We start from the raw sequence: 14,079 nt of genomic DNA on the forward strand, positions 1-14,079 counted from the left end.
AGCATCTCTCGGGCCAGCGCCGTAGCTCGTGTGTGTTTACAGTCACTGGCTGTAGCACACCGTCCCTGCCCTACACTGTACACACGAGCGATACATGAGTGGGGCAAGTCTTTGAGCGCCCGGGCCGGTCAGCAAGCCCGGCCTTTGCCTGTAAGGCTCAGCCAGTGGCGTGCGCCGCCGCCCGGCTGACAGCCAATACAATGCGCTCAAAACGTGGGCACGTGGATCCGCGCACATGTTGACGCTCGTAAACTGCTGAGAGAAAGAGCTAGCAAAGACACAAACGGATAAACGGCCGGGCAGTGCGTGTGGAAGAGAGCTGAGGCTGGGCACCCCGATGTTGCTCCAGCTCCGGAGTGTGACTTGTTTGTCATATCAGAGTAGACAGAGCCGTTAACGATTGTTTCTGGAAGCTGCTGGTTTATCTCACATCCATTAAGGTGAGTGGACCCTTTAATGTGGTTTATTTTGTGGCTATCGTTTCCTGAAGTTGGTAGGCTAGCCCGAAGGAATTTCCTGTCCCGCTGTATCCTGTATGTGCCCCCGGCACAATTTGTTGGAAGGCTATAGTCAAAAGCTGTTTTTCTTATGTAGCTTTGTGCCAGATGTTTTTAATAAACAAACCATTAACATGCAGTCGTTTGCGATTCATCGTGTACATTTGGTTTATTAAAAAAAAAAAAAAAAGGTTTCTGTCGTTTTAAATGATGTTAGCTTGGTTAAAAATGTACCGAACAGTTTGTATAAAATGTGCAGTGTGTTTCTGTTGTGGGCATCGTGGTGTGCAGACACACACGGGCACCCAACACCTGAGACGTGGCCTACCTGTGCGGACTCACCCCTGTCCCATTCATCACGGGCTATGATCCAAAGGGCGTGAGACTCAAGACCAAATGTAATTATTTTGTTCCTGCACCATTTATTTCAGTTGACACATGCTGCTGCATGTGAACAGAGTGACATTAGGTTTAAAAAGGAAACAACCCACCGGAAGGGAATCCAACGAGGCACAAATAAAATGTGAATGGCAAAACATTTTGTCTGTTGTAAAAGGCTTGAAGAAGCGTTTCTGTGTTCCAGTAACACTCTTGGACACTGTGTGGATTCAGCCAGTGTGGTGTTATTTTGGTGTGGGTATACAGACTGTTTGTGTGTGAGTGAGTTTAGACTTGTATTTGTCATATTGATAAAAGCTGTGTTGGTGTGTACCAGTTAAGTGTATTCTTTAATTTCCTCTGTCTGTGTTGGTGGGATCAGAGACCAGCAGGCACTCCAGATTACACAGAGGGTGAAAGAAAGAGACACAGCCAGACACGCAATATTAAAAAAAAATGTGAGTACGAGGAGGAGGGCAGGTTTGTGAAAGAGGAAAGGAAGAGGGGTACCAGGCTTGTGTGCATAACGAACAGGATGATCTGAAGGGGGAGCAGATGATGAGACGCATACAGAAATGCAGCCAGAGAGGATTGCGTGAGTGTGTGTATGTGCCATCCAGCTTAAGACAAGGGGGGGGGAGCACCAGAGGCAGTGGAGAGAGAGAGAGAGAGGCTGCCTATCCTGATTTCACTACTCCACAATCTCCCATCCCCCTCACATTTTACTCTTCTCTCCGGTCTCCAATCTCTTCAATGGGAGCCCAGACATGTACTGCCATTGTGTGCCTACTGCCTCCCCCCACTCGCTCTACATCATGATAAACTAGGGCAATGGTATACCACCATTTTGAGTAATTATCATTATTGGTAGTGAGTTAGGAAAAACTTGAGTTTTGCCAACTGGAAAGCAGTGTTTTTTTTATCTGTGCCTTTCACTTTTTGTCTCTCTTCATTTGCCTGGCTCATTCAAATTTAAAACATGTTGGATTTAAGTGTTCAGCCAAGCTAGATATACTTTCTAAGCTGAACTGACTGCCATACTAACACCTAACCCTCTGCTATTGCTCCAACAGCAATGCAGTCCCAGGGCAGCACATCCTCTCAGCCATCTTTTGACTCCCTGAGCTCCAGCGACAGCCTCTTGTTAAGCGACTCGGAGCAGGCAGAGGATGACACCGATGTCTTCCTGATAGATAGCTCTTCCTCTGTCAACATTAGTAGGACGGGCGGGGCTGCTGCTGACAGAAACAGGAGATCGGAAAGCCCAGGGTCCCAGTGGACGTGCAGTGGCTTCACAAATAAAGATATAGAAGAGGAGTCATGCAGGTCAGAGAGCGGCGGCAAGGCAGCTCACATCAACTTGGAAGAGACGCATCCTACGGGCCAGATTACCAAATCACAGGGAGACCTGCTGTTTGCTCAGAAGGTAAGTGATATGATAAAGAAAGTGATGAGAAGAGAGATGACAGAGAAATGTGTGTGCAGAGGAAAGCCCAGCAGACTGATTCAGCCGAGGCCCTGACCCAACTGAGTAGTAATCTGTCTTCTCTTCCACTTCCTCTGTCAGTGTGCTGAGCTACAGGGTTTTGTGAGGCCCCTCCTGGAGTTGCTGAATGGACTGAAGAGGGGCCGATTTGACCGCAGTAAGCATCCTTGCATCACTGCCCCCAGACAAGCATGTGTGCAGGCTGGCAGTTAAACGTGTAGGTGCTGAACACAGGTTTATATGATCTGAGAGGCTTCAGTCTTTTGCAGTCCAGTGTTCTCCCTTTGTGCAGCATTCAGTATTGATGCAGCCCACTGATGTAGTCCAAAGTGCAGTGTGTGTGTGTGTGTGTGTGTGTGTGAAGGAATAGTCTTGTGGCTGATTCATTAGTTCACCAGAGTTTACCAATATTACAACTGGAAGTGGTGTGTGCGTAGGTTAGAGAGAGAGACACTTCTGTGACCATGGTGTGTAAATGCTGACTGATTCTGCTTTTGATTGACAGGTTTGAGTAGTTTCCAACAGAGCGTTGCCATGGATCGAATCCAGAGGATTGTGGGAGTTTTACGGAGACCCAGCAGTGGGTAAGATGCATCTGCATTGCCCCACCATCCACCCTCATTGTTTGTGTTATCTGCCATCGTGTCCCAGCATTACTACACGCTACATCTTGGCTTCAGAGTGTAAATGATTATTAAATTGTAGTTACAACAATTAAGGTGATCTTCCATTTTAAGCCTGATCTCCTATTCTGTGCTCTATTGAACAGTGCTTGGTAGGGATGTAACAATAATTGTAATTTTGTGATATTGCGATAGAAAAATGTCTCAATACCATCACAGGATTGTGATGGTATCTATCAGGATATTACATATGGTTATTTTGCTGGAATAACAGCGATCATGTCACAGGATTTAAACCTGGCATAGTGAACGCTCCATAGTCGACTTTTAGAGTTGTTGTATGGCACATTTCAGTTTGCCCATTTCACAAGCGGAAAGGAAATTGGCTAACTCATAATGACTTGCAAATACTGCAGAACAAAGGCAATGCTATCCCCATTTAAAGATGAGCAAACAAACTGGATGAGCAATTGCAAAACCAACCATTATCAACCAGCCTTAAGTAGTTCTCTGAAAAATTACACCACGATGTGTGAGAAACGCCTCCAGTAAAGCCAAATCTCAACTTTATGTGGCTTGTCTTAGTGTATTTTAGCATCTTCTTCTCCTTGCTTTGAATCGCCAAGCAGCAATTTGCTCAATACTGCCCCTGGTGGTTATAGGGATACTAGTCGGCATTACCACAAAACTAAAGGAAGTTAAACCTGCCAGAGGGTACGAAAACACTGATGATCCACTGTGGGTATGACTCGTTTTGTTTACAAGATCCAGCCACTACAATAATATATTATTCTATTTCCTATAAGAACTGCTACTGACTGCTGCATTATCTTTTATATATACTATATGTTATACAGAAAACACTGATTTGTTATTTAGTAAGGGGCATTTTTTTTTCATTTTTTAAATATCGTGATAAATATCATGGCAGTATTGTACCATGACTTTTTGGTATTGTTACATCTCTAGTCCTTGGGGGTTGGTTATTCCATTCATTGGCATTGCAGAATAAATACTAAACTTGAGAAGACATTTTATCTAGCTCTATACATAGGTCCATAAAGACCAAGATGTTTTCCTATGCAGTAACACAATCTCTTCACCATCTGTTCCTCCCTTGACATTTGTATCTTCTTTTTCACTTTCTCTGTTTTTAGGGAAAAGTACCTGAACACCCTACTCCAGATAGAGATGATGCTGAAGCTTTGGTTTCCACAGATCACCACTCAGCCTGTCTCTTCAGCCTCGAGCACCACCACATCCCCTGCCAATTCCCTCCAAGACACTTCTGGTTCCACCCCACCACACAAACACAGGGATCAGTTACATATTCCTGTCAAGGTGAGAACACATGCATTCCCGTGTGTGCAAGGGCCTCCTCGTGCACACACAGACAAAACCACCACCACAAATTGAGATTTGTATTTACTCGCAAATTACTGTGCTGTTCATTTTTCAGAAGCGCAGACTTAGCTGGACAGGTACAGACTCTCCCTCGCCTTCACCTGTGCTTCTCAAGTGCCCTCATATCAGTGCAGAAGAGAAGAGGTTGAATCAAGATGAAAAGGACGGCCCTCCTCCTCCCCCATCACTGTTGTGTGATGCAGACCAAAATTCACCAAATGTGGCTTGTAACGGCCAGCTGAATGAGTACATAAACAGAAAGGACAGCAGCAGTGATGAACTAGGCAGGCTGTCAAAATACAAAGCACGTCATAGCTCTGAGCCGAGCCTGACTTGGGTGCACGTTGCCCCCATCGTGTCCCCACGAAAGGCCTGCCCCGCACATGAAGGCACAACAGTCACAGGTAGCAATGAAAACCAGCCTGATGTCCTCCCACCCAGCGGAAGGGACAGCCCAGCTACACAGGACAGCTCCGTCTCTTCTACTACGCCCAGCAAACACCCCAAAAATCTGAAGAAGCCAGTCCGGTGCCAAAGCCAGCTTGTTGCTGGACAACAGAGTGAGAGTGGTCAGGGTCAAAGCCAATCTCCTCATGTCACACTTAAGCCTTTGCCCAGGGTGTGCCCCGCCCCCTTAGAGACCTGATGCGTTGTCAAGCACAAAGAGCTGGCGGCCTCACTTTGTTACACCAATGAACTAAAAGCTGCCGTGAGAGGAAGAAAACTTGAGGCTGAAAGTCTGTGGTTACAGATGCATTAAAGAGAGGAGAGGGAGGAAAGAACTGTCTGCGCTTAGATGTTGAAGACAAACGATGGATGACACAGAACCCCTCATCCATACCACAATGGTTATTACAGGATGTAATGCTTTTCGATCTAATCTATCTTAGTTGATAATTACATATTAGTATAAATGTGATTGTGGTAGAGGAACATAGGAAAGAACACCTAAACCTTAAAGGTCATTTACAGGTAATTGAGTGATGTCGAATAGGGAGTGATTTCAAAGAAGTTTGAGGAGCAAATGATAGTTCCTCCTCAGGATGAAAGCAATCAATGTACTGTATACAGAGCTGACTGTTTCAGCAAACATCTGACTTGAATGACATTGATCAGAAAAAAGGAAAGCAGGTGTCAGTTTTCGTAATGAAAGCTTCTGAGGTTTAATTTCATGAGAGAACTCGAGTTAGATTAAGTCCAGAGTGAGGGTGAGCTGAAGCTGATTCAAGACTAATGGCAGGAGATGTGTTTGATTTTGCATTCACTTGTATATAGAACTAAGGTAACTGGCTTGCAGAGGAAAGGAGACATTGAAGTCATTTGAAAATCTTGTAGCTAGTGGTATGAGAAACCCAGTGTACAGAGCGCAGCATTAAACTTTACGTGTGGTGTGTTGGAGTCATTGGAAAATGATGTCATCAGCTCTCAAATGTAATCCAGAAGCTGTTTGGGCGCTTGGCTGTCAGACCGGCAATCAGTGGCATGAACATCCAAGAAGCTTTTTTTTAAAGACCAGACTGAGGAAGGACCACTAAAAAGACTCAAGTCTTGCAGTTAATTTATTCATGTGTTGATCTGACACTGCATTTATTTATTGTTTATATTTATTGTTTGGGTAGCTGAATATCGCCTGCTGTGCACTTGCATAGCTTGGCCTGCAGTTGTTGTGGGGTTTTTTTTTCTTTTTTTTTTTTAGGAGTTTGGAGAAGATGCTGTTGACAGATTGTGGGTTTTATTGCTATCATAAGGGGAAAAAAGCTGAAGGGATTGAAATAATCTGATTGGACTAATGTGCCTTTTTACCAAATAGGATATGTTCAGAAAAAAGTCTTTTCAGTGCATTTATATTGCATTTTGATTGTTGGCTTGTGTTTCACAAAACCGATACACATTCAGTCAGGAAAGCTGACATGTTTTCATTGGAAGATAGCGGGCGTTCAGACTTCATTTCAAAGGTGTGAAAAAATGCAGTGCTTTCCATTCCTTTCTAAGAGGGATTGTGTTCACCGCCGTTGGCACCGGCACCGCATGGGGCTCTGGCAAAATGCCAAAGCCCTTGTGGAAAAAAGTTGGATCTGGTTCGACTTTTGCTGCGCCGGACAGTTACATCATCTGACAAAGGCACTGTATTGACCAATCATGTAAGGGGAACAATCAAAATATGGATGCCCACAGGAAGAAGACTTGTGTTTACCTTGTTAGCATGAGCATTCACTGCTATTCACTCTCGAATTTGGGCCACAGTTAACACACCACAACGACACACCATGCGTTTCCACTAGTTAGGGTGCTGGATGTTAATCTATCTGTGTCGACACACTGGTGGTAGAAATTGATGCTAAGTAGAGTAGGCTATGTACACAAGAGGTTTAGGGCCACTGTACGAAACTGAGTTCTGACTTTAATCTGAGAATTCTGACTTTTTTTCCTCAGTCAGAAATCTGAGTTTAAAGTCAGAACTCAAATTAATTTTGTACAGTGGCCCTAAACCTCTTCCCTAGCTTTGTTTAGCAGCATAGCTAACCAAAACATATTGAAACCTGTGGGTTGGAAACACGAATGAAGCCACTCACTTAAACTCATCACAAAATATCATACATAGCGACAACACTCCCCCTGCAACCCCTCACTCCCTGACCAACACAGCAGGGAGTTGCATTTTACCGGACTTGGTCTGAACACCTGCTTGTGCACGGCATTAAAACCAACAGTATCATCAGCTGTCCACTGTTTAAAAACCAGTGTCCAGCTCTAGTATTGTGACATCTGCAGTCAATCCAAACTGCCTACATCTCCACCTTCTACAGCAGTGGCTACTGGTTTTTGTGTAGTATCAAAGTGTAGCCTTTCTCTGGGGCTTTTCTTTAGGTTCGGATGAACAGGAACATGCTGAGCCGCACTTATAGCCGGTGCTCTTGAAAACTTGAAAAAAGCAGTGACAGGGAGGAAATCTTTATTTGCACCACCCTCTACTGCTGCTATTCTTATTCAAATTCCAGTTCTACTTTAGATGTTTGATAGATGGCTCTGTCTTCATTTGGAAATCTGCTCACAATATTCTTACAAATGTAGGAGGGCTTTAGTAATAACATGATTTACTTGTATTAAAAAAATGTTGTAAATCTTTAGACTAAAATGTTTTTAAATTGGTTCAGTGGTTCATGATCTATTTCCATAACTAGATGGGAGTATATCCATGCGCCAGACTCCTCCAGAAAAAAGCACCACAGTGAAAGCAAAGCCACCAGCAGCCTCCACGATGCTGCCTGGGTTTTTGGAGTAAGTGGTGTCATGAACCCAGAGTTGGACTGTCCTGTCTGAGCCCGTCTTTGAATGTGACAGAACAATGTGTTGGATGCTGGCTCTGGATCAGAGGGTGGGGGTGTCTTCCAGCTCCACTCCTGTTTTTGTACAGTTGTGGTACGGCAGAGAAACTGGCTCCATTTATTTTTCATTGTTAATGTAATTTTTTCATGTATGTTTTCTAACTGAAATGACCACTGCTGATTGGTCAGTAATAATCTCTCTCTCTCTTTTTTAACTGTCTTCTTACATTGTAAAAGCTCACTGTAGCTCCCCCTCCCCCACTCTGCTGCATTTGCCTGCCCTTGCCCTTTCTCCCACATCTCCTTTGCTCCTGTTAGTATCTTTTCTTTCTTATCCTTCTCTCACCTGATCTTTACATGATATTACTCGTATTGCTACTTTATCAATAATGATGAAAAGGAAAGTTTTTTTTTTCTAAATAAATGACACATTTGAGAGCTAAACCGTCTGCCTGTGTTCAATTGGTGAGTCTTTGGGTTTGCGCAGACACTTTTTCACTTTATGTTTTCAGGTGATGCGATTCTGTGAGTAAGACTCATGTTTTGGAAAGGCGGCTCTCACTAAACAGATGTGTGGCTCAGTGGGGTGCAGATTTAAAGACGACATTTTGAAGTCTGTGGGTTAGTGGAACAGTGAGGGGTGATGAAGGCATGAAGGAGAGGATAGTGAGAAGGAGGGGGGGAAAAAGGTGTGAGACTAGAGCCTTGGTAATCTGACTGGCAGTGGTGGAGGGGAGGTGCTGGTTGATTCTCCAACCAGCTGCTACTACAGAACGCAAACACTGCTGTAGCTAACACGCATGTTCCTATGGGTTGGATGTTTATTTCGTAAAGCCATGATGTGTAAATAAACCTCTGACAGGTAGTCAAGAAGAGCCCGGTGTGGCTGTGTCTGTGTTGCTTGCTTGATTTTAGAAAAGTCAGGGCTGCTTCAGTCTGATCTCTGCAGCCATGGAAAGTCAGGTTAACTTCACTGATCACGCTCCAAAATGTCCTCTGTAAAAGTCCCCTCTTGTTTTTGAAGCTAGAATTTTTTATATCTTGATGAATCAGCCTGTAAAATGTTGGGGACAAAATTGTGATGCCCTTCACAGATGTGTTCTAATGTCTTGTTTTGTCTGGCTAACAGTCTAAAAAGATATTTAGCTTCCAGTTGTATAAAACTGCAAATCCTGATGCTGAAGATGCTGGAACCTGAGAATGTTTGCCATAAAAAGACTTATTATCAAGTATTTACTTACTGAAGTAGCAGATTAAATTTCTGTAAATTTCACTTGATTAATTGACTGTTTGCAGCTCTGGGTTCAAGAAAAATATAATGCAAGATAAATTATAGACAACCAACAAAACTATTTCAGATTTCCAGTCAATTGACTAAAATTCCTAAATTAAACGTGTTCAGATATTCATTGTTTTCTCTCCCCTCCAGCATCTATTGATGCTGTATGCACATGCTGGAGTGGTCAATTTTAAGAGGGTGTGGTTTGATTTCTTTCTGCTCAGACAGGATGTAAACAGCCAGCTGCACGCATACACACTAACACCCGGAGTCATAACCACAGAAGCACAAGCATGCCCCACTTCACGCAACACGCTCTGACACACTGACTGGCTGATTCTGTGATGGGCCTGTCTCTGACACACTGACTGTGCTACGCTACAACAGAGACTGCCCTCCCTTTATCCCTCCCTCCTCCTCCCTTGCGGCCCCCCCTTGTATCCATGCAGTTTTTAGCAGTGAAGCCCTTGCTCTCCGTCGCCAACCCCACCATTTCTCTCTTCTATCTCCACTGAAGGGGCAAGCGGAAAAGGAAGAGGTTGTTTGGAGGGCACATGGAGGAGACCTCATTCAATTGTGGGGAGCATAGAGAACATTTGTTCTTTCCATATATTTGTAAATATAATTTTATTTGCTGTACCCATTTGTCTTGTGTTTGTTTTTCACTTTTTCTTCTACAATTTTGTTTTGAAAAAGTTCTACATTAAGGCAATTTAAAATAATTTTATAAAGGTCTACATTGCAGCAACCTTCACTGTCATTGCATCACTACCGCACTCTGCTCTCACTTCTCTGATTATCCAACAAACGTGTGTATGTGCATCAGTAGGATTGCACGTAACAAACTTGGTGCTCCTCTTATCTCTTGTGTCAGTTTTAGTTGTGGGTCCACATGCCATTATTGCTCCCAACAAGCAAATGATTTGAGGGTGTCTGTCCAGTTCTGCTGAAGGCACTTGTGTGCATAATGAGGGGAATGGTACAATGAGGTGCTTATTTACTTATTCTACAAATCCCCCTCCCCCATACTTCACTCACTGCACTCCAGTAAAACTCATGTGAGGTGAAGCCATACTGTGATTTCACAACTACACACTCGCGTGTTCATACAAATGTAAAAACATGGTAGGGGCACAGTCACACACATGCTCTTACTCACCCAAAGTCTCGGGAGGTTTTAGTGCAGACGAGTCCCAAAACTGCCTCAATGCTCATTAAAACTGCACAGTGACCAGCCCTGTCAAGGAAATCACAGCTTCTTCTAAGTCATTTCTGCTTTTCTGACACACACAGCAATGAAGGGCCTTGTTGTGTGGGGTTAAAGTCATCTGTGGTCCCCATCGCTATGTTGCCACCAACAGTAAAGACAGAGATATCAGGATGTTCAAGGACGCACATGTATCTCATGACATTGTGTGTGATATTTGGGGCACGGCAAGGCTATAGGCAAATAACATCTCCATCAGTTTCTCTGGCCTGAATGTGTTCTTGGTTGGGAGCCCGCTCGTGATGACGTATCTTCCTCAGGTGCTCAATTATTCACATTCAGTGAGTGAAAGGGAATCACCACATACAGTAGAATAAACTAAGGACAGAAAAAAGGAAGGTGTATAAAGGAGGGCAGGTTGGCAAACAAAGGCTTATGAGTGATAAAAACAACGACTTGTGATTTAGGATGTGCACACGCACACAGTTAAAACAAGGTCCTCACGGCCCATGTGTGAAGTAAAGACAGCAGAGTCTCCAGAGATTGTATCTTCCACTATGATTTACAGCTCTAGTCAGATACAGTGAAATAAAACTGGGTCAGCATGATGATACTCTAACCACACACTTGATGAATCAAAAAGCTGTCTGACAAAATACCAGGAGTTCTTTAAGTCATATATTATGCCTCTATATAATATTTATACCAATAATGCACATTCAAACACTCAGCTGACATCAATGAAAGGAACCAAAGACTTAGTAATTAGTTCTTTGCCAGTACTGGACTAATTGCAGATTAGATGCTTGACATTACAGTACACAAATTCATACAGCTCTCACCGCCTGCCCCCATGATGCTGTATTACACTTGTTTTGGCTGCAAAAAGGAAGTAGAAGTCATTCTGTATGGGTAAGAGCCTGGGTGCATCTAGTTTTATAGAAGTATCTGTGGCATTGTCATACTGTGAGGTGTCATTACATAACAGAACTGGCTGGTGGGGGTGGGAGCGGCAGACAGCACATGTGAGGTGCCAACCTGGAATTCAGGTTGATCACACATGGTGGGGGTGTGGGTGGGCCACTGTGAGTGACTGTGTGTTGTTTACTGGCCTGATCATTTGCCTACAGCCAGATTAAGGTAGTGCTCTTGTAAATGTCATGCAAATATTTAATCAACTTGTTTTATCAAAATTTAATGTTGAAACAGGAAAGAGATTTACACATCTGAAGACAAATTTATGAAAATAATGGTATTATGTGTGTCTGAACTGACTAATAAAATGTGAGGATTTGCTAGATTTCTGTATTCTATATGGAATATGGAATGGAATATTTTGGGGATTTTGGATGGCTGGTAAAATGACAAAATTTATCTGAAGATATCACTAGGGCTGCAACTAACAATATTTTCATTATTAATAAAATAACTAAATTTTCCAGTAATTTTTTTGACTGATGCATTGTCTTGTTTATAGAATGTCACCAAACAGCAAGAAATGGCCATAAAATGTCCCACGTTGCATGGTAATTTTTGAAGGTGTCTTATTTTGTCAGACCAACTGTCCAAAAGAACAAAATGTTCAGTCTGCTGAAAATATTCATCTTTGAGAAGCTGCAACGAGTGTATTTTTTCCCCATAATTTCTAACATTATTGTAGACGAAAAGAAAGAAAGAAATGTGTAAAGTAATATGTAAAGTAGCTTTCCCAGTGTTGGGAAGCTGGGGTACTGTGTAAAGGCGCTATATGGTTCTTTTGGTAAATTGGGCTGTAGTGTGCATGTAAACTTGGATGTAAACAGACTAGATATGTAGGTCCGAGAGAGGTCAGTGAAAGCCAGAAAGTAAATTTCTTCTTTGGTGAATCAGCTTATGAAGGGGTTGATGACGGGGGGGAGTGTGAATTTAATAAGGCATGGCTGACATGATAATGACTGTTTTAACTGTAGAAAAAGAGCATGTCTGGGACACTATAATATGCAGTGTATATACAGTGTATCCCAATGGTTACACACTGGATGAAAGTGTGGATGCGGACTGTTGTGGAGGGAGGAGGGTGATCTGGCAGTCTGGTGTAGCCTCAGGCTCAGTATTACATTCATGCTCACAGTAATAGGCCTACAAATGCACTCAGCTGACCCACATCATGCAAAGTTAGGGAAAAAAGGAAGGGGTGGGCCTACAGTGGAAGGATATCACTTGATAATCCCTGGCTTTTACCAGGGGAACTGAGTTCATGACTAATCTGTGGTTAGTTAGGCAGCATTTCATTCTAGTCTCAGTAGTTTTACAATGTACAACTACAACTATAAAGCTTTCAGACAAGAGGGAACATTTTACTGGTGAATAAGTAGCCTACTTTTATTTTTGACACTACTTTCAGGAGTCTACATTTTGCTGATAATACTTATGCACTTAAGTAGAATATTACATGGAGTATTTTTCCTTGTCATGGTGTATTTTTACATTGTGGTATTAGCATAGCTATACTATACTCTCCACCACTAACGTTAAAGTGCAATAAAATGCATAAATGTCTTACGCCTATGTTAATAGTTAGGCAAATTAGCTAATATTTGTTTCTTGTAAACATAAAACACATCACTGCCACTTTTGGGGTCATATTTTATGTGGGTTAAAAGAAGAACACCTTCCGTTTTAACAAGTTCCTTCATAATGCAAATTAAGGCCACTGTTTATTATATTATTGTATAACTTATAAATTTTTTTTGGTTAAAAATAACTTTTACAGGTTGGCTGACTTTTCTAAAGCCATAACTTTCACCACAGCTTGTTACGCCTTTCATCACAACACCTCTAAGAAAGAGACTTGAATGACATTCGGGGCTGTTCCTTCTAAAGCCGCTAGATGAAAATAACGTACATTTAACTAAAACGAGTGCCCGATTTTGGTCACGAAGAAGAAAGAGAGCCACCCTCCATTTCCTGTTCCGGGTCTCGTCTCTGAAACGTTGTGTGAACGGCGCGACCAGATAGAAAGTTTTTATAGAAAACTTAGCAGTTTGACGTTTTTTCTTTTACGTTCTTTTTCGTTTACTTCTTAAACCTGATCATTTAGCTTGTCTGACTTTTACGGCATAAGTGGTGTAAGGATCAAGACAGAATAGAGAGGTTTGTGAGTCTCATTATGCGGTTGTTCGCTTTTGTTGGTAGCTCGAAGAGAGCAGTGTGCTAAGGATAGTTAGCAGGGAACCTGAGAGTTTTGCCGGATGTACTTTGTTTCATCTTGTACATTGCTCCTGGTTAGCATATGTGTCAGCTGTTCTAACAGTACAGCTACGAACTTGCAAACAACAGCTAGTATAGGACTGACGGTGTGTATATATTTATGAGTAAATAAGTGGTGACCGTTTGTGTTTGTGCAGCGGTAGTGTACGAGTGAGTGAGAGCTGAGGTTTGTGCTTGTGTAGCTTGAGTTGGGACTGTTAACGTTACATCACGTGATAAGTTAGAACGGGGCATCAGAGTTCGCGGAGACAAGTTGACGAGAATGTGGTTAATGAATGATGATGTTAAATGTTGTGTTGCTCTGCAGGATCTGGAGATGTCACTTCCAAAGCGGGAGGTGGAGGAGTTGAGGCCATGGGTGGAGCGCACGGTGAAGAAGGTGCTGGGTTTCTCTGAGCCCACCGTGGTCACCGCGGCTTTGCATTGTGTTGGGAAAGGACTAGACAAAAGGAAGACCATAGGTAAGTTTCTGCTATTTAATTGATGCATAGACTTAAGGTAATTAAACAGCTTTGATGACCAAATCATTATACGTGGTGACAATATCATAATATCCCTTAAGAAAATGCTGTTTATGTTGCATTTAACACTAGATTTAATAGAGCATGCATTCACTGCTCTTTAAATTCA

At 42.7% G+C, this 14,079-nt stretch overlaps 2 protein-coding genes across 2 annotated transcripts in view; both read left to right on the forward strand.

Moving 5' to 3' along the window:
• The first annotated feature begins 236 nt into the window (after positions 1 to 236).
• On the forward strand, positions 237 to 7,646 carry LOC109970227 (circadian-associated transcriptional repressor-like). The gene is made up of 6 exons (XM_020617643.1): positions 237 to 440; positions 1,949 to 2,301; positions 2,443 to 2,518; positions 2,867 to 2,945; positions 4,142 to 4,325; positions 4,444 to 7,646. The coding sequence occupies exons 2-6, from the start codon at positions 1,951 to 1,953 to the stop codon at positions 5,032 to 5,034; spliced, it is 1,281 nt and encodes a 426-aa protein (XP_020473299.1). The 5' UTR covers positions 237 to 440; positions 1,949 to 1,950; the 3' UTR covers positions 5,035 to 7,646.
• A 5,456-nt stretch (positions 7,647 to 13,102) lies between these two features.
• Positions 13,103 to 14,079, forward strand: part of prpf3 (PRP3 pre-mRNA processing factor 3 homolog (yeast)) — a 7,513-nt gene continuing 6,536 nt past the window's right edge. Inside the window, 2 exon segments of the mRNA XM_020617574.1 lie at positions 13,103 to 13,332; positions 13,757 to 13,910. Of these exon segments, the coding sequence (XP_020473230.1) occupies positions 13,766 to 13,910 (145 nt within the window). The 5' untranslated portion in view covers positions 13,103 to 13,332; positions 13,757 to 13,765.

This window comes from Monopterus albus, unplaced genomic scaffold (assembly GCF_001952655.1).
Source record: "Monopterus albus unplaced genomic scaffold, M_albus_1.0 scaffold192.1, whole genome shotgun sequence".
Lineage (NCBI taxonomy): Eukaryota > Metazoa > Chordata > Actinopteri > Synbranchiformes > Synbranchidae > Monopterus > Monopterus albus.

Coding starts and splice junctions, on each gene's coding strand:
- LOC109970227 (XM_020617643.1), top strand. CDS start 1,951: ATGCAGTCCCAGGGCAGCACATCCTCTCAGCCATCTTTTGACTCCCTG. Junction 2,519..2,866: donor GAGGGGCCGATTTGACCGCA/GTAAGCATCCTT, acceptor TTTGATTGACAG/GTTTGAGTAGTTTCCAACAG. Junction 2,946..4,141: donor TTACGGAGACCCAGCAGTGG/GTAAGATGCATC, acceptor CTCTGTTTTTAG/GGAAAAGTACCTGAACACCC.